Source organism: Dermacentor andersoni, chromosome 5, assembly GCF_023375885.2.
Source record: "Dermacentor andersoni chromosome 5, qqDerAnde1_hic_scaffold, whole genome shotgun sequence".
NCBI classification, from domain to species: Eukaryota; Metazoa; Arthropoda; class Arachnida; order Ixodida; family Ixodidae; genus Dermacentor; species Dermacentor andersoni.
In genome coordinates this window covers 192,563,138-192,588,921 of record NC_092818.1, presented here as the reverse complement: position 1 = coordinate 192,588,921, position 25,784 = coordinate 192,563,138, and the positions used below count along the sequence as shown (strand labels likewise).

The following is a 25,784-nucleotide window of genomic DNA, read 5'->3' as shown; positions in this document are numbered from 1 at the left end:
ACAGCAATTACACACACAACAATGTACTGGTTATAATGAGCACATTTCAATTGTATTTCAGATTCAAGCTGCACTGAAATTATGTCCAGCTATAACGGGAATTTTTTAAGTACAGTAATGATACCACAAGTCTTACTCGCTAAAAAATATGACAAGGAAAATATAATGCAAGAAAAAAACAGAAAAGAAAGCAGAAAGAACTTCCGTGGTTCACAGTCATTTGCCGAACAGTTCCGCCTGAAAGTTGAAGCAAATTGTGACAGCAAATTGTGATAGATGATTGTGATAAAAATCAGTAGACAGCTATACGAAGTAAGTAGTTTTATCGGCCGTATAGACTTGCAAGCATTCGCTCACGAATTAACAGGCATGGTGTCACATGCACACTTGCTGTGAAAACACTGTAGTGAGGAAGTGCGACAGCAGCAGAGAGCAAAGTTACCTTCATGCTCCCTCTCGTTTAAATGTGAACTAAGTGGCAAGGACACAGCGCACACGAAGCTGTCAGCACTCGGTGCCCTCTGTCCCCAACGCAGGTTGCTTTCAAGATGAGGTCCACGCGGCTGCATCATACGCAGCCGCCAAAATAGAATGTGCCCCCTTCCTTTCCTCCCTCCCTCCTTCACTCCCGGTGCCTTGCGCGAGATGAAAGATGGCACGCTTCCTCCTTGCATTCCTCCCTTGCTGGCGCGAGATTGAGCCACCATCGTCAGCTCGCCCTCACACGCTTTCACTTGCACATACAGCATACAGCGCGCAGCAACAGTGTTATCGCCCCTGGACTTCATACGAAACATCACAGCGACGGCGACAGCAGAAAGGTGCCTGGAGTGTCTACAAAGTTGCTATCGCAATAGAAAGTGAAAATACTGTGCACACAGCTGTGCAAAGTTAGGTAGTGGCTATCAATCAATAAATAAAAAATTCGCCAGAGCCAATCTCATAATAAATATAGATATTGTTGCATTTAGCATCGAAGCAATATGGTGACACTGTATTGCTACTGCCAAAATGTGTCATGCATGAGGAGTGTATGCAGCTGGGCCTCTGTCTCACATTTCCGACTGGACATGCTGTGCCATCTAACACCGCCACCAATAGCATGTATAGCATGTACATAAATATTTATTCCCGCCAAACTGTCTCAATATATACATCTACAATGCAGGTTAAATTTCGCAGCACTGGATGGACTTTAAAGGATTTCTGTTATCATTGAAGAGCGGCACATGCCCAGTGGCACACAACCTGCTGGCGTGAAATGGTTTCACTGAAGAGTGGCACATACCCTGTAGCACATACTCACCGAGTACACACACGTGTTGCCACACACATGTGTGCAGGCGCGACAATGGACAGACAGATAGCCAGCCCATGGAAAGTGTGTGAAGTAACCTGAGAATGACTCTTGCATTAAAAAAATTCATATAGTACTAAAGAAACAGGGATGATAAACTGATGTACCTTGGTCATTTGTGCAACAGGCAGTATGAAAGTTTGTTCCACAGTCTCTTTGGTCCGGGTTGGATTGCAGACATGTTCCTGAAATATGACCATTGAGCCTCATCAGAGATGCAACCGCACACTCTTCACTTCTTCACATTTAATCTGTGATGGTCACTAGTTACCAGATGCCAAGAATAATTTTATGAGTAATGTATAAATACAATAAAATTACTAGTAAATTCTGCATTACATTACAGATTGCTCTTGCTAATTGCTTTATGCTATATAGTACAGAGCACACACATTTAATAAAAACAATGTTGAATTTTCACAAATCAATACGACGTATTTCTAGTACCTAAAAACGAAATTTAATGATGCAGCTACAAACAATTGCAGTGAAAAACGTCACGTTTTCTTTTTTTTATTTCACTCCTAAGGAGGACTACAAGTTTCTTGATTTAGCAAAGCAATCTTTTATTGCAGCTTTCATTTGTTGAAGCCATTGCATGATTCGTAAGCATAACTGCAGTGTCCGTGAGAAGTGAAAAGAAAAGCAATATTAAGGGGGACAAGTTGTGTTTTGTACCCTGGTTACACAGGCATTTCTATCCTGATAAACCCTGGTGAGGATCAAATTTCTCAATTGCAAATGACCCCCTTTTGCAACTTGCATAATAAAGTCATTCCCAGTTGCGAAATTTGATACCAATGGGGCTCAATTGTGATTGAAAATGCCTCAGTGACACCACTGTTACCTGCTTGAGCACTGCACAACTATGCATGAATGCATGCACATTTACCTGCAGCAATATTTTGCAGATGCCACATGCCCTATTAGCCAAGTGTAGTTGGCCACAAAGTTTGATGAAATACCTGTATTCCCACGAGCCCTGGAAACATAGCCTCAAATTCAAACTTTTCTATCTCCTATAGTTCTTATGACCTACACAGTGACCCATTAAATCAGAAGTCCCTTAACCCATTGAGGGTCAATGACGTAAATATACGGTGTTGCGAACAAGTCCAAAAATGGTCGATGCCATATATTTTTGGCGCCGTCTGTAAGTTTAAAAAGCACACCGATTTCCTAACTTTTTCTTTTCTGTCATGTGCTGCCCCTATGTGGGAATACAGGGAATTCTTTTCACGCGCCTCCCTCTCTCAGTTTTCGTTGCATGGTTTGTTTTAGAAGTTTGCTTCCGCGCATCTGTATACACTACCGCTTGCGCATTGGCGCGTGCGAGCGAGCGGCGGTTTGGGTTTTGTGCCACGGGCGATTTCGGCTTCTGGCGCTTGCAAAACTTATGGCTATCTTGTTACTAATTGCACAAAGGGTGATCGCTTGGTTCTTGCTCGTTTAGTGCTCACAGGGGTGCGCATAGGAAGGATGCCGCCGTGCATGCATTTCCGTTTCTTTTCTATTTTCTTTTTTTTTTTGAGACTCATGAAAACTAATTGCCCTAGCTGGTTGGCGATAAGATTACATTAGCAGAAGTTTGTCACACGTTTTGCTTTTCTGATGGGCACACAACCAAACAGTTTTCTTGAGTATGCAAACCTACGCAGTTCGATTACGCTATGGACGTACATGTTAGTGTAAGAGAAGGAATATTTGAGACTTGCGAAATATTCTCGTGTGCGGATTTTCAAAGCCTTGAACTATGTGTATAACAATACATCAAAGTTTTAATTCTTATAAGTTTATTTCCTTTTTTATTGTTGTTATTCATGAATGAAGAGTACATATATACCAAAGCAAATGTGTTTTTTTTTTTTTCACTGTACGATCACCCTCGAAAAATTACGGCAAATTTTTTTCGAAATAAGTCCCTAAGAAGAATTGGAATCGGCAATAAAAAAATCGACCCTGGGCGGTTGCATATGGCGAAAAAAATCGACCCTCAAAGGGTTAATGGACCAGAGCAATACCCATGTCGCATAAACTTTTGTAGCTTACTGTACTAGCACTCCAAAAGGAAGTATTGGCCATGAGATCGAATCGACGCATGGCTCCATTGGTAACGGATAGCATGGTTTGTCTTGCTTGTCGTCCGCTGGGCCTCACCTATCTCCATGTGCATGTACACCATGCATGTCTTTCAAGGGGTCCTGAACCACCCCTCAGGTCTGGTGAAAAAACACAGTCCGCAAATAGCATATGCTGCTGTGAACACCTCAGCCAAATTTTGCAGTCGTACGCGGCGTGTGGAGCTCACAAGTGGAGGGTGAAGTCACATTTCTCTTAACCCTTTGAGGGTCGAATTATTTTGAAAAAAACTTTCCCAGGTGGCCAAATTACTTTATTGCGGATCTTGAATCTACAAAATGTATAAAGTCGGGGATAAATAGTAAACAAAAATGAGGAACAGTATTTTGGTGTCGGCATCACTCAGAACTGCAAAATCTTCAATGGTATTTCGGAGTCTGGTTCTCCTTGAAACACGGTTCTATGCACAGCGGCTTATCACAGTCTGCACACCTAAATAAAATGCGAGTCTGTTCTCCTTTTGGAGCGACGAGTTGTGTTGACACACATATGACATCTTCTCTGCGTGCGGCTGCCATGGGCAGAGGTCTGAGGCACCCTCTCTTGCAAGCGCGTTGCCGTAGAGAACGAGGACACCTCACGAGCGGCGATGATAAACAAGCTAAGAGCAGCGCCAATCAAGATAGAAATCAACTTCCACCGCCCCTGCAAGAGAGTGCCGACAAAGAGAAAAATGACGTTTCGCGTGCCTCCGTTGCGATCACGCAGTGAAACCGAAACCACAAAAGGGGTGTTGCCGCAGTCTGTGTGACGCGCTGAAGCTAGAATTCTGTTTATCTGCCGAAGAAGGTAGGGCAAATTTCAAACGCTTCTTATAAATCCTAAGAGGTGGCAGCACCTCCCAATGAGCACACTTCGTCATTATGGCGCGAAATTTCAAACGGAGGGTCGAAACCGTACCCGTACGGCAAAGACCTTGCAGGACAGAAAACCGCCGCTGTACATCTACGACAAGTACTTTCAAAGGGTTAATGCTCTCTTTTCAACAGAAGCCTGCTCCTCACTCTTTCAGGGACGGTTTATTTCGCAATATAGCAGGTTCTCATATGCGGCTGCTTTTGGCCAATAGCTGATGTCAATCAAGAAGGGTGCTTGCATCAGTGCACTTCTTCTTACTGTTACTGTGTATATTTATTGACGTTTCATAAACAGGCTGAAGTAAGCGAAAATCTGTTTTCAAATTTCGATAATAATTATATACTTCCGGAAGAAGCTGACTATCGTCTGTTCATGCTCGGCCTTGGCTGCTCGCATAGCTAAACTGTGGCCACTCTGCTCATCGGTGTGGTAGCCGTTGGGTCTCACTAATTTCGACTAGTTTTGATTGAACACTGCAAGCTTTGCAGTGCTTGGTCACTCCTGGCCGCTCTTGGTTAGATGCCTTGGCAGACTTCGCTTCGTATTAATCTACAGTACTTCAAAATGTGCAAGTCGAATGTGGCTACAATCTGTCGATCAAGCTGGTGCAGGACAAAGCTGGTCCGCACCAAGTAACACAACTGGATTAGAGCATATGAGTGTGAGCAAGCACTCTAGCCCTGTCATGCACAAAGTAAATGCTGCGCGTATGCACTATAGTTGCATGTAGCTGCGGTCTGCTACGTAGCATAGATACCGTGGCCGCCACAGGGTGCCATGACGAGTCTGCTGGCTGAGTACATAGTGGCTCACTAGGGACAACCGCATTTGGTTATGTTTGGCACATTGTAGGTGCCAAATCGTAAGTAGTGGTGTCTACGTGAACATCCAAAATCAAATTTGAACTGCACACCACGGCGAAGTTTAGGAGGCGGAGCATTGTGGGCACATCCCACTCTGCCGCAGCCTTCACAATGCAAAGGATTGCAGAAGGAACGGGAGCACAGCAAACAGGTTCATACGCGACTTTTGAATGGTAATAACTCAGCTTCTTCTGAACCCATTGAATGCTTTTTGTGGCAAAGTATTTCTGGCATAGTCGATTTTAACTTCAAATGCATGATCAGCTCACTGCAGTCAGCATGTTTCATTTCCATAAAATCAGGCCGAATTGTTTGAAGTGACGGACCACCGTGTACATTTCAATGTGTGCCGCCAACCCCCTATCCACACTTAAGGAAGTGGTGCTGCCTCCTGTAGCTCGATCTCAGAGCAAGTTTGTTGCACAATATACACCTAATTTTGCTTCTAACCTTGGTGGTTATCAAGGAATAGTAAATCAGCAAGTGCAAAAACCAGTGCACTCTCAAGATGCCACTACACTCTAGGCTTGATTAACGAACACAGATGTAAGGAATTATTGCGTATACCTAAATCTCAAACATTTTCACCGATATTAGCATGTAATGAATAAAAGCTTATCAGGAATATCAGATATGAAGAAGATATTTCTGCCAGATATAAGTTTGTTTTCACAAGGTTTGACTGCAGCAGTTGTGAGGTTTTACTTCCACAACATACTGCCTATCCTTGCACAAATTGAATGTTGTGTCACAGAAGAATACAGGTATAAATCTCTCTTCTAGCTGAACTGCAAGCTCACAACCTCAAATTTCACAGACATGCACTTCATTGTGCATTGGGGCAAAGTGCACTTCCCAGCCTACATTCTAATGCCATTTTCGGGTACAAGCACTTGACTATTTCATTCAGGATGAACTGGAAATACGCATTGCCTGTGTTAAAACTACATTTGTCTAAATGTAAGCAACAATGGCATCATCTGTCCAAGAAAGGTAAATTGCCCATGGCAGAGTCAACAAAACATGTAGTTTTACTGCTCCCAACAGATCGGCACCACCATGGTCACATGCAAAAATATACCTGGTTCAGTGTGGCACTGCCATACACTGTTCCGGTTCATTCAGAACACAACAGGCAACCACTACAGTAAAATGCAATTTTAAACAAAAGACGTCACCATACCTGTCAACCTGTGAACCATAAGATTTGTAAAAATCCCACAGGTATGACGGGGGGAAAAGGGAAGGGGGCGAGAAAATAGCACACATTTTTTTAACACTTGCCCTGAGCACATTACATGCACACTTCATTAAAAATGATTTACCTTTTGACACAGCAAACAAGCAGCAGCAAACTAAAAACAGTAATGACTGACAATTTTTTTTACACTCTGAAGATGCTGATTTCACCTGCTTCAGGAACTTGTCTGTATGTACTTGCACTCAAAGCAAGCATACCCCCTTAGCATCTTTTCACTATCAGAAGACTTCCAACGGAAGGTTCAGAGACCAATGAGCATAACTGCTTTGCCAACAAAATTTATATTTTGTAAAACTTGATGCAACACCCGTAAAATCATAAAACGAGCCCATATTTGTAAACATTACGGTATATTCCGAAGAGTTGACAATATGCATTGCTAAATGCTAGCTTCATGCAAAATCTAAACATGATGAAGCAAATAGTCTAGCCAGAAAAAACATTTATAATTGGCCTGCCAAGTAGTGTAACATTCAATATGTATTCATAAGGCTACCTAGATAAACGTTTTGAGGGGAAGTTGGCATGAAATCCCTTTTCTGCCTATGCCACTATTTGGACAATTATTTTTTTTTTTTCGTAAGAAAAGTTGATCATTTATGAAAGCCACAATTATGTGCAAATTACAACCAGAAGCATTTTGCAACTTATTGTTTGCATTTTATTACTATAGTGGGGAGTGCACATGAAACTATGGCTGGCTTCGCTTAATTCGTACCGCCAATGTAGATACAGTCAAACCTTGATATATCGAACACGGATATATCGAATTATTGCGTATATCGAACAATTTCTATATCACATGGAAAATCGCATGCATCTTTAATTCTTTATTTCGAACGGGGCCGGATGTAAAATGGATATATCGAACTCCGCCGCCCCAGACCAAGTGCGCTCTGTTGACAGGAGGCGAGCTTTCCCGCAACACTCTCGAAGATAGCGGCGGCGCGATCGGCGTACCAGACTGCTGCGTACGACAGCTGCCCACATCGGTTGCGCCGAGGGCGCCATTTGAACGTAGCGGCGTACACACGCGGCGGCTTGGAGCCAGCACGGCCGCCTCGATCACGCGCGCACCTATGCGCGCACGGCGGGGCAAGCCGCCTCGATCACGCGCGCACGGCGAAGCTTGCCCCCACCGTGCGTGCGTGATCGAGGCGGCCGGGGAGCCAGTTGGAGTGCTTTGTCGGTGCTGAGCCACACATCATGTGCATTGCGGACTTTGTTGGCGGTGACGACAGCACCGGAACAGTGGCAGAGTTAACAGACGTGGATATCGCGGCAGAAGTGACTGCTGAGTGGCCAAACGAAGACGCTGCCGAGGCTGATCCAGCAAGCGCTGATGTTGCCCCGCTCCAGACTGCAACTGAGGCTGTAGCTGCTTTGGCCGTTGTACGCCGCTACTGCGGCGCAATAGAAGGCACTGGACTGTCCCTTGTGGACCGTTTGGACTATGTTGAGGACGCCGTGGTCAAGCACGCAGTTGCCAATATGAAGCAGGCTACGCTGCTTCAGTACTTTCAGCGAACAAAATAAATACTTTGTTTGAAGCTTCATGTGAGTATCTATTGCGCCACGATTGGTTCATTGATTGATTTGCGCTAGTTTTTTACGCTTTTTCTACGTGATTTTATATATCGAATTCCGGCTATATCGAACTATTTTGCGATCACCGCGCTGTTCGATATATCGAGGTTCGACTGTAATATCGTCGACGTATGCGGCATAAAACTGCATCATTCGTTGCAGGCTCCCAAATTTATCAAAAGGAATTGTTTTCTGAATTTCCCAACAATCTGTAAAATTCCATGGGCCCTGTCCGTGTAAAAGAATTGTTCGACGTCAGTACTTATTTGCATAAAAGGTCAAATTTCGATACGACAAAATTTCTATATAATGAAGCAAATTGCCGATTTTACCGACAAATTTATCAAGGTTTAACTGTATAAATCCTTTATCATGGTAGTAGCATATGTGTGGGTGCATTATAGGAAGTTTATGAAGGTAGTGAGAGGACAGCACCCACCTGAAGCACTCTGACCACTTCAACATAGTCGTTGTCCAGGGCAATGTCAAGTGGTGTCTTTTCAAACTTGCTACATGCACCTACATCTGCACCCCACCGCAGGAGGCATTTGATCACGTCCAGATGTCCTCTCTCCACTGCCCAGTGAAGGGGCGTCATGCGCAGCTGTCGAAACACAAAGACATCATATGTTTAGCCACTCAGCTGCTGCACAGAAATTTCTGTTGGCCCACAGTTACATACAGTGCAGGAAAGTGTTTACATGCACAGCCTGTGAAGACAGTTCATAAAGTCACTGCCTACAAACTGCAAGTGCAAGCAGTGTGTTGAGGCATGCATGTCCTTAATGAGGGGAGAGAGAAAGAGAGAGAGAGAAGTATGAGGAAAGATAAAGAAAGGAGGTTAACCAGGACTGAACCTGGTTGGCTACCCTGCACTTGGGGAAGGGGAAAGGAGAGGGTAAGATCAATAGAAGGAGAGAAAGTGTTGATGTCGCAGACGTAATAAATTTCTCAGCACTGTATCACAGACTATCGATCAGTCCAGTTGGTTCAGAAAATGCACAAGCACCTTTGTGGCCTCCTGCAGCTGTGATATGAGGGACCACGGTCAGGGTGTCTACCAAATTGACATTTCCAAATTCCCCAAGTTTTCCAGGCTTTCCCTGAGTGACACAGAACTTTTTTTACGCTGACACCATGCCGCCCTATGCTGTCACTCTCTAGTAAGCATTTTAATAAGAAAAAATTTTTAAAAATGACTTCGAGTTTCAATAGTAAGGAGTAGTGTTTATATTATTCAATAATAAAACAGAAGGGAGGGGTTAGTGAAATGCACAGCAAATAAAATACCTTCAAAAGAAATGGTAAAGCCCATTGCGAATTGAGTTGAACATTCTAAATACGAATAAAAAGGAGATGCATACAAAAGCAAATATTTTTTAATATGAGCTATTTCTATAAAATTATAGCAAGCTCATTCGTATGAGGCCCGAAAAAGCTCTGAATGCCTGCCAGTACACTCATTAGGCATATCGGTACCTGTACTGTGACAAAAGATGGCAGGTGCATGCTTGTATAATTAAGGAATACATACTGTGTCCAGTGATAATTGCCCCTTCCCACGCTTATGCTTCCCCGCAATACTTTGGCTTATGCTTCACCACGTAACATTACTGTAGTAAGGCGAAGATGACTTTTGGAAACCGGAATTATGCAACGCATCATGCTTTCCGAGCTTCGAAGTAATTGGTGAGGATTACAAAGGCGGAGTAGGGACCATTGCTAACAGCGGCGAATTGTTATAATGAAAACACGGCCTCGAACAGCAAGAAGCTTGGCAACGAGCGTCGAAGCAGCTAGGCCTGGCGTTGCCGCAGTGGTGGCTACGGCTGCCAGCGGATCTGCGTGCGAGGGCACCGGTCCGGAGAAGTCCAGAAAATCAGATGGCGAAGCGCTCTTACGTCCGAAATTTCAGACATTCTTATACACTGATTCTATGGGATAGAGGATGGTGCCGCGAAGCTGCCCGTATTATCAGGCATCCGGAAAGTCAGTTGTTGACTGCACACTGGCAACTCCTCTAGCCGACAACAAGGCATCAATGTAGATTCTTTACGATTCCTCCCTGCTATTAGAGCCAGCATTACCGCGATTTTCGTTTCCTTTCACGAAAAATTTACAGCCGGTTTTCCCCTATAGAAGCACAAATTCCCCGAGTTTTCCCTGAGTATTTCCACAGTATTCAAAATCCCTGAGAATTCCCAGTTTCCCCAGTCGGTAGACACCCTGCCTTAATATATTGTCCAACGAGAAAGGCCTTTAGTCTAGCTGATTTAGAGCATCGCAGAGGCCAAGCCTGTGTTGTGCTGTTTTATCCTTGACAGTGTTTTTTTTTTTGCTTCTTTCTTTGCCTTCTTTTTGTGTGTGCCAGTGTGTATATGTTCCTTTGAGATCCTTGTTGCCACTTCTGGTGGGCCTTTGCTGGCATATTGTGTGGCCTACTAATAGTTTTGTGTGGTATTGAAAATTACGGGGCTTAGGCATACTGCATTTTGATTCCTATGAAACAATATGCATTTTGCCAATAAAGATACACAGGATCCAGTACACAGGACAGAGTCGCAAGAAGAAACAAGTTTGTTGTTTTGTTTTGCTCTCTGTCCAGTGCATTGTGCTGTTTCATTCACTCATCTATTTATTCTTGCGAATGCTACATCAACTGGCCTGTACTTTTGCAACAAAGCACACAAGAAATAAGAGTGCAAGAACTATGGTCACATGATGAGTAGCAAGCAAATGGCTCATCATTGCCCAGACCTGCTGGTGGTGGTGGTGGTGTACGTCAGCATAACAACTGGCTTGGCCAGGCCACATTCTAGACAGTGCCACTTTCCATTTCCCGATATGGTGGTGCCCGCAAGAACGCAGTCTATAAGAGAACAATTCATTCTGCACAGAATTTGTAATGGATTTCATTTGCTCAATATTTAGGCGCCCTTTCCACTTTGGTTATCAGGAGCATAAAAAGATTAGTGCTTACATTCTAGAAAATACAGTAGTCTTTAGGCAAGTTTTTCCGTTTTGTAACCTTGTGTCCGTTTTCTGTGCATTCCCAAATGTCTGAATGCATCCTTGTGTTTCATGTAGAGTGCAATAGACCCCAGCTGCAAGTCAGCACAGTGCTGTACCTTTACCTATCTTCGTGAAGCCTTTCTCCATTCATTAAACGAGCACTGACACATATATTCAGAGTTGTAAAAATCTACAACATGCTCCTTGAACATAGAAGGATGGCACTTAGCAATTATGAAGTTTGGAAAACATTTTAATTTGATACCAAAGATTATCTTGAAATGTCAGACCTGGCGTTATCATCATCCTGACCTCAAGACAAAGCTCAATTTGTCAAAATGATGTAATAATGAGGCTATGTATGATGACATTGCTCATACAGAAGCACACTAAAATGCTGCGCATGTTTCTTTTGACGATGCTCACATTTGGCAGTCATGGCAATTGCAGGAACAGAGCAAGCCAGTGTATCATGATGTCCTGACGCATCCACCTTCTGGGTAGCAAAACCAAAACCGGCTTGTAGAAATAAACGTTACACAAAATTATTTAGGGCACTCTGACACTCGTCACCCTTATTTCTAAGGTTTACAGGATTTGGACCTACACTTAAAGCAAAACAATGATAAGCTGAATATGTAGCGTTGGTGCTCCTTCAATCCCTAAAGGGGGCACACAAGGCACGTCAGGAAAACATTTTATTTTTTAAACAATTTGAATTAAATTTGCACAGTTAATGCACTTTTACCAGCCGATTTCAAAAGTACAAATATTTCTTTTTCTACGATAAATATTCTTTTATGATAGCCAAAACAGGATTTTCTTTGTTTGGGGCCTAATTAGTTAATTAAAAGCTGCTTGCATGGTAACGTACAGTGCACGGAATTGATTATGAATATTCATAGTGTGTCGTAAGCTATAAACCATTGTTCTGCGCCAATTTGAAGAGAGTTACAGGTTGTCAAACTTAGCCAGAAAAAGTGCCGATATTTATATTTTCCTACGAGAGCGGATCAGGAAGTATTTGCCGCTGTTTATTTTATTTAGCCAAATTATAACTTTAAATGCCAAGTAAACATGTCCATTCCCAGCAGTGGACTTTTCTTGGACCGGCCTGGTCTTATCTGCTGGCAGCTCTGCGGCACGTGAGGCTGTCAATTATTGAAGATGGCGATTGTGATGGCAATGGAGCAAGGGAGCAAAGCCCATCGAAATTCACACGAAATGCAGATCTTGTATGGGGAAAGGTGTCTCACTTCGGGAAGCGTGAGATGGTGGTGTTGCGAGTTCGCAAAAGGTCGTGAAGACTTGCATGACAATGATCGTTTGGGGAGATCACATGTGTCGCTGACTGATGACAACATTTCTGAAATTTAATACTACGATGGGAAAAATGTCTGAACCAGTGTGGGGGTTATGTGGAAAAATAGTCTAAGGTGCGCAGAATAGTACGTATATTTGTAATTATCTGTATGTACCTTATTTTGACTGATAAAGAATAGGGGCAAAGACTTTCTGATTTGTCCTTGTATTATCAAGGTGGGCACTATTTATGACTGTTTCACAACCTATAACTTCACTTCAATATAGCCTAAAACAACAATTTATAGCTTACGACACACTATGAACATTCAGAATCGATTCTGTGTTCTGTACATTACCATGCAAGTAGCTGTTTTTTGTATATCATAAAAAGTATTGTTATGAAGAGGAAGCCTGATGCACAAATGTATGTACTGTGGGCATTTATTGTGCACTTCATCATCTGTATATTATCATCATCATGCGTGTGCCCTCCGTCATCATGCGGGTAGTCGCATCATCATAGTGGACTGTGCCGAGGGTCCTACACCACGTCTCTCAGGCTCACTAAAAGTCGGCCGTTACTGTGACATCACAGTACAACTACTTGCATAGGGAAAGTTCGTGGTAATTGCGCAGGCTGGTACAAATGTCACAGCTCTAGGAGACAGTCTACCACTGCCTCTTTGTCTCCCTTTTGCACACACGGTCCTGTCCAAATGCACTGTAACATAACCCCCCGGGGCTGGAGCGCCGTGCCAGCGCTTGTTAGAATGCTAGCGGACTAGATGAACAGTACGGTTTTAAACGGGACACGTGGACGATGTCAGTTCGTAGCTGGGATGGGGACAGTGCGTCAACAGGAGCGAGTTTGTAATTTTCGTCGCAATACCTGGTAGGGCCCAGGATAGTGTGACAGCAGTTTCTCAGACAAGCCGACATGGTGACTTGGAATCCACAGAGAACGAGATTTCGGAGAGAAAACTGAAGATTCCGGTGGCGACTGTCATAGCGAGTCGTCTGTGATGCCCGAGCTGCTGTAAGTCGATCACAGGCAATTTGGCGAGCCATACGAGCCCGACCAACGGTGTCATGGGCGTATTCTGTGGTACGTTGTGACACCGATGGTAGCAAGGTGTCAAAAGGCGGAGTGGGTTGGCGACCAAACAAGAGGTAGAAAGGCGAGGAACCGGTGTTATCATGCCGTGCCAAACTGTACACAAATGTCACGTACGCCAAAGTACTGTCCCAATTGGGGTGGTCTGCTGCAACGTACATAGACAACATCTGTGTAAGGGTGCAATTCAGTCATTCAGTCCGTTCGTTTATGGGTGATAGGCAGTTGCAAGCTCATGTTCGGTGGAGCAGGAACGAAGTATGTCTTCCACAACTTGGGACGCGAAGTAGTGGCCACAATCTGTCGGCAGCTGCGTTGGTGCGCCATGGTGAAGAATCAAGTCTTGAAATAAAAAGTCTACTACATCTGTAGCACAGCTGGTGGGCAGGGCACGTGTAATAGCATAGCGCGTCGCATAGTCTGTGGCAATGGCTATCCATTTGTTCCCTTTTATGGATGTGGGTAAGGGACCAAGAAGGTCCATGATGGCACAGAAGAAAAGCTCCATGGGAATATCGATTGGGTGAAGGTGGCCAACAGGTTGCGCACATGGCCTCTTTCGATGCTGGCAGGGTTCGCAAGCTGCAACGTAAAGTCGCGAGTGCAGGAGGTGCCAAGGTTGTGACACCGATGGTAGCAGTAGGTGTATCATGGAGGTCAGCAAGAACAGAAGAACGGAGATGACGAGGGACAATTAGCAGTAAATCTGGTCCATCAGAGCTGATGTTGCATCAATAAAGAATGTTGTCATGGAGCACGAACATTCTGGTTGAGCGATCTGATTGTCCTGAAGTCAAGCGCTCAATGATGGACCAGAGAGAGTCGTCCTTTCGCAGCTCAGTAACGATGTTGCAGAAGTCAGAAATGGTCAGAAGGCAAGTGTCGGCATCCTGTTCGTCGTTGTCAGGAGGATAGACCGGATGACGAGACAAGCAGTCAGTGTCCAGATGTAAGCGGCCAGACTTGTATATTATGACAAAAGAATACTCCTGAAGTCCGAGTGACCAGCGACCCAGGTGTCCAGTCAGGTCTTTCAGAGACGATAGCCAGCACAGGCCATGGTGGTCCGTGATGACAGAAAATGGGCGACCAAACAAGTAAGGGTGAAATTTAGCCACTGGCCACACCAGAGTGAGGCACTCGTGCTCAGTGATAGAAAAATTGCGCTCTGAAGGGGACAAGAGACGACTGGCGTAGGCAATGACACGCTCGACTCTGTTTTGCTGTTGGGTGAGGACAGCACCTATGCTATGGCCACTGGCGTGTGTGTGAACTTGAGTTGCTGCAGATGGATCAAAATGGCCTAATATCAGAGGCATTGTCAACAAGCAGATGAGGGTGTAAAAGGCTCAGCTAGTTCGTGGCCCCAAAAGAATGCAGTGTATTTTTTGAAAAGGTCAGTCAGTGGTTGGGCGATATTCGCAAAACTGTTAAACCGACGAAAATAGGAGCATAAGCCCACGCAGCTGCACACACCTTTTGCTAAGCAAGGCGCAGGAAAGTTCTTGACTGCGTGAATTTTATCAGGATTAGGATGTATACCTGCATCACTGACAAGGTGGCCAAGAACTTTGACTTCGCGGTGTCGAAAATGACACTTAGAAGAGTTAAGTTGAAGGCCAGCCTCCCTAAAGACTTCAACAATACCGGCCAAGCGACTGAGGTGGCTGTCAAATGTCCAGATAAAAAAAGCAGGTGAACCACTTATAGCCCCGAAGGAGAGAGTCCATCATTCTTTCGAAAGTTGCTGGGGAATTTCAAAGTCCAAAAGGCATAACCTTAGAATGGTAAAGACTGTCTGGGGTAACAAAAGCGGTCTTCTCACATTTGAGTTCATCAACCACAATCTGCCAATAACTGGATCACAGGTCTACTGAAGAAAAGTATTCTGATCCGTGAACAGGGTGTCTACCAAGCTGACATTTCCAAATTCCCTGAGTTTTCCAGGTTTTCCCTGAGTGCTTTTATAAAATTCCCTGAGTGAAACAGAACTTTGTTTTGTGTCGAGACGGGCTCACACCATGTTTCCCAATGCTATCCCTCTCTAGTAAGAATGTTAAAAAATAAAAATGACTTAATCCAGTTTGAAAAGTAAGGAGTAGCGCTTATTTTATTCAAAAATGAAAACAAGGAAAGATTTAGTAAACTGCACAGTGAATAAGATACCTTCGAAAAGAATGGTAAAACCCACTGCAAATTGAGTTGAACATTCTCAAATATGAATAAGAAGGAGATGCATACTGAATGAAATATTTTCAAATAAGAACTCTTTCTATCAACTGATAGCAAGCTCATTGGTATGAGGCTCGAACTCTGTCACAAATGAGATTCTCTCTCAACAGCTGGTAATAAAGTCAAACTCAACTGCCCTTACATACTCTCAGCCCCCACACAATGCCTCGGTGTTGCATTTCACTGATTCAAAGATTTTATTTTGGTTTGGATGAGGGAAATCTCCATCTCAGCGTCAGCCAACAGTTCGTTTTTTTGAGCTCAAGCTCCTTCAAAGAAGTGGCAGCACGCTTCCTTTCCCGTTCATTCCTCAATGTGTAGAGCCTTTCTGTTCTCGTCCTCCTTCCACCATGTGTTTGCAACACAGACCATTTCAAGCATCCTCTTGCTTAGTTGTACAGTCAACGTCCAATTTTTTGCACTCCCTAGGGGCTGCGAAAACGTCCGAAAGAACGGGCATTTCGAAAAATGGAGGATGACAAAAAATTGAATGCATGTCTTACTGATCTTGAGGGCTCAAAATTGCTACAGACACATCCAAAAAAGCTCTGAAGGACTGCCAGTATACTTATTAGGCATATTGGTGCTCTTACTGTGACAGGATATGGCGGGTGCACGCGTGTATAATTAAGGAATATGTACTGTGTCCCCGTGACAATTGTCCCTTCCCATGCTTGTTATGCTTTGCCATGTAACATTTCTGTAATGAGGCAAAGCTGACTTTCGGGACCCGGCATTATGCAATGCGCTGTGCTTTCCGACTTCCGAAACCAATCGCCAGTACCAGAAAGGCGGAGTCGGTGCCATTGCCGACAGCGGTGAATCCTTTCAATAAAGAACACGGCACCAAACGGCAAGAAACTTAATAGCGAACGTCAAAGCAACTACGCCTGGCGTTTCTGCGGTGTTGGCTACGGCTGCCAGCGGATCTGCGTGAGAGTGCCGGTTCGAGGCGGCGAGATACTCAAAATCGAAGGTGGTGGCTTTGACTAATGCCATTTCAGACCTGCGGTCACGGCAAAAAGTCCCGAAAATCAGACAGTGAAAGGTTCTTGCGTCCGAAATTTCAGACGTTCTTATACATTGACCCTATGGTATACGTGGTGGTGCCACGAAGCCGTCGGACGTGTGGAAGTCGGCCGTTGACCGTACAATGGCAACTCCTCCAGCCGTCGACATGGCGTCAATGACGATTCATTACGATTCCTCTCTGTTTTACTCGAGCCAGCTAGCATTATCGCAACCTTCGATCCCTTTCGATAAAATTACAGTAAATTTTCCCAGATAGAAGCAAAAATTCCCTGAGATTTTCCAGAGTATTTCCAGACTATTCAAAATCCCTGAGAATTCCCAGTTTTCCCAGTTGGTAGACACCCTCGTGAAGGTAGTCGAGAGTGTCATCAGTTTGTGGGAGAGGGTACACATTCTTTTTTGCGACCTGGTGCAGTTGACGGTAGTCGACACAAAATCGCCCGCTGCCATCCTTCTTTTTGAGCAAGACAACTGGCAATGCTTAATGACTCGAAGAGGATACAATTACACTTTTGGTTAGCATCTTGTCTACTTCAGCTTCGATAACGTGGCGTTCTGCGTGAGACATGCGATAAGGTCGTCGGCGGATAGGACTAGCATCACCGATGTCAATCTTATGTGTCACAACGGAAGTCTGTCCCACATGGGGATCTTCAGTCAAAAAAGTCGCGATAAGACACCAGGACGAGACAAAGATCCGCAGCCTGTTCAGGCAGAAGGTCTTGAGTGATCATCTTTGAAAAGAATTACAGGGTCTCTTAAGATCTCTCTTAAGAGGTGAATGGCAAAAGCCTACTCTTCCTCCTCTTATCACTCACCTCTATCTCTTTGCCTCTTCTCTTTCTCTTCTTTTAGTCATTACTGCTCCCTACTAAACATTTTTAGTCATTTGTAATCAATTGTGATTGCTACAAGCAGTCGTTAGACATGGTGGTCATATCATAGTCATTACTGGTCATTACTAAGAATTTTTAGTCATTTCTAATGAATTGTAGTCGTTACAAGTTGTCGTTTCATAGTCGCTGCAAGCCATTTCAGTCACTATTAGTCATTACTGCTCACTGCTAAGCATCTTTAGTCATTTGTAATCAATTGTGGTCATTACAAGCCATCGTTAGACATGTTGGTCATATAATAGTTATTTCAGTCATTATCAGTCATTACTGATCCTTACTAAGCATTTTTAGTCATTTCTAATCAATTGTAGTCGTTACAATTCGTCAGATATATCGGTCATTTCGTAGTCATTAGTGGTCATTAATAAGCATTTTCCGTCCTTTCCAATCAATTGTAATCGTTACAAGTTGTCATTAGATATATTGGTCATTTCATAGTCATTACAAGTCATTTCAGTCATTATTAGTTATTACTGCTCACTAGTAAGCATTTTTAGTCATTTGTGATCAATTGTAGTCATTGCAAGCCGTCGTTAGACATATTGGCCATTTCGTAGTCATTAGTAGTAATTACAAGTTATTACTAGACATTTCTAGTCATTTCTAATCAATTGTGGTCATTACAAGCCGTCATTAAACATACTGTTTATTTCGAAGTCATTAGTAGTTATTACAAGTCATTATTAGTCATTACTAGTCATTATTAACCTCTACCAATCTCTATTACAATGTTATCATTTACTAACTGTCACGATCAATAATTTTTCATTCTTTAATCTGTCTTCATATGGCGTGATGATGCTTCGGCGGACACTCCGGCGTTTAGGTATGCCGACACAAACTTCACCATGAACCTATAAAAGCTTTCACCTTAGAATGCCGAGATCGGATGTTGCGAGACTGTTTGGACAGCAGGTGGCTGCAGACGAGCATGGAACATCTAATACAGAGATGGCGGAATCTCTGCCGAGCGACATGCCTTTTGGGATAACTTGCGTACTTAAACCAAAATTTAAAACAGGAGGAAAACACTGTTATCGGCAATAGTCACAATGGTATGAAGAATGGCAAGTGTGCATAGCTAAAGAATATTGACATTAGGAGTCAGCACATGGTCACCATCAAGAACAGATGGGAAGCACGTCAAAGGCATATACATGGTGGCTTGAGGCAGCAACCGTACAAAGTGTAAAGAACATAAACAAGGCTCAGCTGATTTTGGAGCACAGCAGTGAATAGGCAGCTCGAGTTGGAGGAGGCCAGCAGTGCAGCCAATCAGTGCTGAATGGTCCGATAAAAAGTAGAGGCCGAAGGTCAAGTCAGGGGAACACCATTCCAAAACAGCAAATAAAATGGCAGTGTTGAAGCCAGCAAGTTATTCGGACAGTGTGCATGCCAAGGATAATGGGCACTACTCCATCAACGACCCGGATAGCACGAGATGCAGCAGGTGTAAGGACTTGCTTCAGGTGGCAACGAAGGCGGTTGCTCATCACAGAGATATGGGCTCCAGTATTGACAAGTGCTGGGACAACTACACCATCAACTTCTACATCGACTATATTGCGTCTGGTCGGCAGGGTGAGAGGCTTTGGCAGTGATGTCGACAATGCAGCGTCACTTCCAGGAGCTGCATCTTTTACTGTTCCGAAGGTAAGCACCCAGGTCGGAACGACAGGTGACAACTTTGCAGCTAACGGGACTAGTGATTGCTCAGAGACTGTGATTGACGACGCTATGTGGTCGCACTGTCAGTGGCGTACAGGTTAGGCTTGGCTTGCGGCTGGATATGGTGGAAACAGCTGTCTGGACGAGGGCTGTTCAAGAATGGCATCGACGACCAGCGGTTGCAACAGTACCGGCGACGTGACCAACGCGGCAGCAGCTGAAGCAAATAGGTCGCTCATCCGGTGTTCGGCACTCTGCCAAGTTGCGAGAACCTTGAGGTATCCACTGATTTTGAGTAGGCATGAGCGATGCACGTTCGGTTGGCTGGAAAGTGGCCACGGTGCAAACTGTCTGCAAGCCGACATTGGCGAGTTATTGGCGCACAATAGCCTAAACAAGGGGAACCACAGGAGCGCATCTATCATTGACATGTGGGTAGAAGGTTGCAGGACACATGGGTTCCAGTTCACGACACACAATCTTCGTCAGCTGCTCCAAAGGCTGCTGCCGCCATGAAGAATAGTCTTGTCTGTCTTCACAAGACGATGTTGCAGCTGTATTAGGAAGCTGTGCAAATGACTGACAGATACGACAGCTTTTCACCTGCTCAAAACACTTTCACTTTGTGATAACCAAAGCACAGCTTTTACAAGTGAGTAAATTGAAGGCATCATCGGCGATACCTTTTAAGACATACCCAACTTTTTGAGACTCTGGCATTTCAGCGTCAGCCTTGCGGCAGAGTGCCAGCACGTCTTTTGCATAGGCGACGTAGCCTTCTGTGGACGTCTGAACTCGTGATGCCAACTCTTTCTTGGCAACGACCTTCTGGCCCAGTGGTTTTCTTAAGAGATCTCGCAGCTTCTGCTTGCAGGTATCCCAGACACACAGTTCTTCTTCATGGTTTTAAAACCACACTCACGCAGTTCCTGCCAAGTAAAATATTATGTTCGTCAGCATCACTGTGGTATCCCATTTGTTGTGGCGGTACACCCGCTCATACATCTCCAGTCAGTCATCAATATCGGTGCCATCGGTGCCGCAGAAGGTTCCTGTCCCCCATGGATGCGTGAGTAGGACAGTTGACGCAGTCATTGCCGAACTAGGTACTGTCTCCTGCGACATCGGTGAAGAACCGAAGCGGTGGTCACTGCAAAGCTCCGTGCCAAGTCCTTACCCAGCACCTCCACCAAATGTTACGAAGAGGAAGCCCAATGCACAAATGTATGTACAACTATTTACATGGGGAAAGTTTAGTGGTAACCGCGCAGGCTGGTGCGAATGTCACAGCTCCAGGAGACAGTCTACCACATCCTCTGTGGCTCCCTCTCGGGCGCACGATCCTGTCCAAATGCACCATAACAATATTTATCATAGAAACAAATTATTGCACTTTTGAAATCAGCTGGTAAAAATACATTAACTGTGCAAATTTCATTCAAGTTGCTAAAAAATAAAGCTTTTTGAAGTGCCTCGTCCCTGCATAGGGGCTCTGAACCATTTTTTATCGAAGTCGAAAAATGCATTTGAAATTAAAGAAACGACACTGTGTCCGCGTCGTTCCTTTTATTCCTGTGTTCTTTCTTGTGCGCTAAAAAAGTTGTTACTATGGGTTACCAACATGCACTAGCATATGCTCTTTCATGATTCCGGATGTTCACGTAGACGCCACTGCTTCAGATTTTGGCACCATCTAGTTGCAAAATGTAGCCAAATGCAGTTGTCCTCAGCGAGCCGCAGTGCACTCAGCCAGTGGACTCATCGCAGCACCCTGCAGAGGCCACAGTATCTGTGCTACATAGCAGACCGCAGCTAAATGCAACTGCAGTGCGTGTGTGCAGCATTTGCTTTGTGCATGACAGAGCTTGAGTGCATGCTCACACTCATATGCTCCAGTCTGGCCATGCTACATTGTGCGGACTGGCTTTGTCCTGCACCAGCTTCACCAACGGATAGTAGCCACATCCAACTTGCGCATTTTGAAGCGAAGTCTGCCAAGGCGTTTAACCAGGAGCGACCAGGAGTGAGCACACGCTGGCAAGCATGCATTTGATCTATCCTTAAGTTTCACATGGTCCGAGACTAGCTCAAAAAGAGTCTAAATTAGCGAGACCTGACGCCTACGACACCGATAAACAGGGTGGCCAAAGTTTAATTCCTACGCGGGCAGCCGAGGCCAAGTGTGAGCAGCCCATAGTTGGCGTCATATGGAAGTACGTGATTATTATTGAAATTTGAAAGCAGACTTTCGCTTACTTCAGCCTGTCTATTAAACATTGTCAATAAATGTGCCAGAAAAGAATGAGGAGCAGGCGGCTTCTGTCGAAAAGAGAGCGTTTGAATTAAAGGTGACATTGCGCCCTGCTTGCGAGCTCTGCACGCTGCATACGACTGCAAAATTTGGCCCAGATGTTCAGAGCAGCGTATGCTATCCATGGACAGTTTCTTCCCCAAGCCCGAGAAGTGGTTCAGTACCCCTTTAAGTGGAGAGGAATTCTGTAGATGCGCCACCAAGGTGATCATACCATGGGGAGCACATCTACAGACGCACAACTCTCTCACCATGATGAAGAGAGCGATTGAAAGGAAATGTATTTTTATTCAAGCAGTATATGTGCTACCATGTCTCAGAAGGAGTAAGAAGTAGTAGTGGTATGTTTGTTTTCAAGATGGCACCACTTTGCTTGTGTAGACAGCAAAGAGGGTAGCGAGTTTACAGACAAGCAACTTTCTCAGTGAAGGAACTATTGATTTTGGCACGAACCATGCCAAATGTCGAAAAGGCGAAAAGCTTTGATGAGGCGAAGATACCAAATGCTTTGACAGACAGCGAAATTGCAGCATTGCTGGAACAACAGAGCGATGATTCTGACATGTATACGTTTTGGAGCTTGACAGTGGCTCCAACCACAAAGGTATAGCGACAGAGAATGACATAGACGAGACAGTTACAACACCTGTGAATCACAAATATAGGCAAGGCAGTGGTGCCGAAAGAACTCTGTTTTTCAAGGAAGTCCTGGGATGGACTGTGATGTTGGCGTGGGGAGGTGCTGCATTGTGCTTCCATAGTTTTCACATGAGAATAAGCTTTTGAAATGAAAAGGACGGTAGGGTAACATTAACTAATTGCTTGTTGCATATCAAAGTCTTGTAAAAAAAAGAATTTTTCTTGCCTAAAACAAAATTTTGAAAGAAACTCCCAATGGCATAGCGGTTCTTGAGTAAAACATTCGCCAATTAAGAGATTAATGCTTGTACACTGTGAGCCACCTCGACGCCCTTCTTCGGAATGCAGCTGCGAGAGCCCTTCTTGGCACTCACCATGTCCTTGGCTTCAATGTCGGCAGAGTGCTTGAGCAAGAGCTCCACCACATCCAGGTGGCCCTCTTGAGCTGCCACATGCAGTGGGGTGCGGTCCACCTTGGTGCGTGCGTCTCGGCTGATGCCAGCTCGCAGCAGCACTTCAGCTGTCGCCACATGCCCGTTCTGAGCAGCCATGTGCAGGGGAGATGTGCCCAGCTGCACCACAAGACAGGAGAATGCTTTTTTTTCTTCCCCTTTCTACTCGTGAAAGGTAGAAATGCACATGCTCATAAATCAACAGGGTAAAGGCAGCCAATATGACACAAAGTGACCCGAATCCCCTGCCACCGCATCAATCTGTATGTCGCTATAAAAAATGGGCTTAATAGTCACAAAAACAAAGTAAGAAATGTAGCATCTGGCAATTTAATTGCCCTCCCCTGCCAAAGGTGCAACTATTATAATGGGCACCAGCTTGAAATACACCCATTTGGTTAGAGAAGCTAGACTCATTGCAACTTTTGCCAATGCCTGTGTTAGCAAATCGTCAATATTCTTATTAAATAAACAGCTTGAATATCTACAAAAGCTTTAGACTAAACTTCTAGTAATTAGTGCAATTGCAAAGGTGTCTGCTTTTTGTTTTTGTGGCCTCACTTATGCTTTCCTTCCCATGAACAGAGCAGTCCACTGTTAAAAGAAACGTGTGCAGAGCATGGCCTGATTTTCCATTCTTGCAAAAGTACAATCACGAAGATTTGCAGCAAATAAGGCGTGGTTAATGGCTCTTACACCTTTCGGGACACCTGTGCAGTGCATTGACATTGCTTCCACAATCACTTGGGGCTAGGGCGCGAGCAAAGGTGTAAGTTGCACATTTGAGGGTTCCCTTTAACAGTGGACTACACTGTACATACGTCCTGCGACATTTTGGTGGCACATGCATGGCTGTGAAAAGTGGAAATATGCTGTTGGAAGTTAGCTCTGCGTGTTGTCCCAAGTGCATTCTATATTGTGCCTAGCTACAACAAATTCAAGGCATTCTCAAGCCATAAACAGCAGTTTACTGGTATCCTTGTAAAGAAAAGCATACAGGTATATTTTGCCACTACTGACCTGTGGGGCCTAAAGTTAGAAAATGACAAACTTGAGAATGAGAAGCTAAGCATTGTGCAGAGAGCAATGAGACTGAACATTATAGGCATAGTGTTAAAGGCTAACTACAATGAAATTTACTTGGGCTAAATTGGTTATAAATGATTAGTACTGTGTTCTACTGAAGCAATAAAGAAAACTGTAGGGTGGGTAATTGTCGAATTTTCTTATTAACACCCATTAAATAGCACCTAATCAGAAAACATGTGCACTTGGTCGTTAGCGAATATGAAACAAATACTAGAACATTGCCGCCAAGATTTTCATCTAGCTGGGGTGTTGCCCCATCTCAGAGGTCATGTTAAGCAAGCATGCTGCTTCTCAATGTCCTAGATTCTGCATCATTTCCAGCACGTAGTAATGGTGGTGTTTTTTTCAGTTTTCGAATCAAAAACCTATTTTTGCTACTTTTCATGATGCACCCACTCATGCTTTAAACCTAAATTTTGTGTGAAGACGGCTCTATATGCACATTATCTGAAACTCTGCTTTTTACCTATATAGTCCATGATTTCGTTGAAGTTTTCTTTTAAAAGACTGGAAGATATGGCTGTACGAACTAGCAAATGCTAAATGGATACTTGCATGCAACATGACGCTCCTAAACAGAGCTAAAGCAGAAACGTGATGGTTCAAGCAGAAAGGACTGAAGTATGCACCAGAAAAAGTGTTCTGCTGTCTAATTCAATACAATGTTATAGGTTTTGTAACAGCAATAAACATGCAGAGTTCTCCCTGCTCAGGAGGAAACACCAAATAGGGCCCTGAAGATTGATTACGAGGGCAAATTCAGTGTAAATCCCGCCAAACTGCTTTCAGTGAAACTCAGTGGCGTAGCCGGCAGGTGGCACACAGGGCCAGCCACGAATATTTTAAAAATTTTCTATTATTGCTGGTTGCATTGCATATATCCACAGAAGAATGCTTCCAGAAATGCTTATTATTTCTTTCACAGTGTTCCAGTGCTTCAACTGAAGTGCTTTTTGACCTTACCCAGTCAGTAGTGAAAGGAGCACCACTGGTCATGAGTTGACGAACTTCTTCAGTCTCGCCATTGCGCGCAGACTCCAGAAGCTGTTTTCCAAGGTCCACGAGGGACAGGGAAGGCTGTGGCACAAGTTGCAGTGGCAACGAAATCTAGATATTGGAAGAGATTATGTCATTGCATAAAAAATCTGAAATTAGACAGACCCCCGTATTCTAGAATTCTAGAAAGCTTAAGAGTCAATGATCGTTTAAGAATACGGGGAAAAGTCATGCTTCCATTCGACAATTTCTTTATTCTGCACCACGAAGTGATTACCAAACAGGACAACAGTCAATGAAGCTTGATGGATGATAATCTTTCTTCAAAAGACACACACTGGCTTCAATTTCTAATGCTATCAGGATAGTGCACCCAGGCATTTCCGTGTGCCCAAAGTCCTCCTTGTATTCTTTTGTACAACTGACAGTTTGTGTCCCCCAACTATAAATGTGGAAAGCCCTAAACTTCATATTGTGTGGCATCATGATGTGGACATGCCACGAACAAGGAAACTTCCTTGCAAGTTACCATTACACTGCAAATAAGAAGCATAAAAAAATGCAAAAAGAAAAGCATGTCAACACATTTGTGATGAAACAGTGCATACATACAGATTGCTGTGTATCAATTTGACCAGCAAAACCAGTGTCGCAACATTTAGGTGCCACTCCAAACACATCCCGTGCTGCGCTTCCAAGGATGCTGCTGTGTTAGTGACATTTTGTTACAGAAAGGCCAAACATTCTGCTCCTGTTGAACAGATCATGAAGTGCACCAGAACACAGCCAGAATTTTACAGGAAAAATGACAGGACAGTGCTTCACTAACAACTGTTGTGAGTGAAGCACTGTTTTGCCTACTTTTCTGCAAATTTTTGGATGTGTTCCGGTGCGCTTCAAAATATGTTCAATATGAACTTTAATAAACTAGCCCTACAACTGCCACCTCGATGCATTATAGTCTGCTCCTGCA

The 25,784-nt window shown here is 44.1% G+C and overlaps 1 protein-coding gene across 8 annotated transcripts in view; it reads right to left on the bottom strand.

The window, feature by feature from the left end:
• LOC126531768 (uncharacterized) overlaps positions 1-25,784 on the bottom strand; it is an 81,418-nt gene that overhangs the window by 45,752 nt on the left and 9,882 nt on the right. For all 8 annotated transcript variants that reach the window (XM_055071475.1, XM_055071474.2, XM_055071472.2 and 5 more), the window contains exons 3-6: positions 24,779-24,922; positions 22,649-22,846; positions 8,505-8,669; positions 1,465-1,542 (exon numbers count right to left, since the gene is read on the bottom strand). In XM_055071475.1, the coding sequence (XP_054927450.1) occupies positions 1,465-1,542; positions 8,505-8,669; positions 22,649-22,846; positions 24,779-24,922 (585 nt within the window). The remainder of the gene's footprint in view (positions 1-1,464; positions 1,543-8,504; positions 8,670-22,648; positions 22,847-24,778; positions 24,923-25,784) is intronic.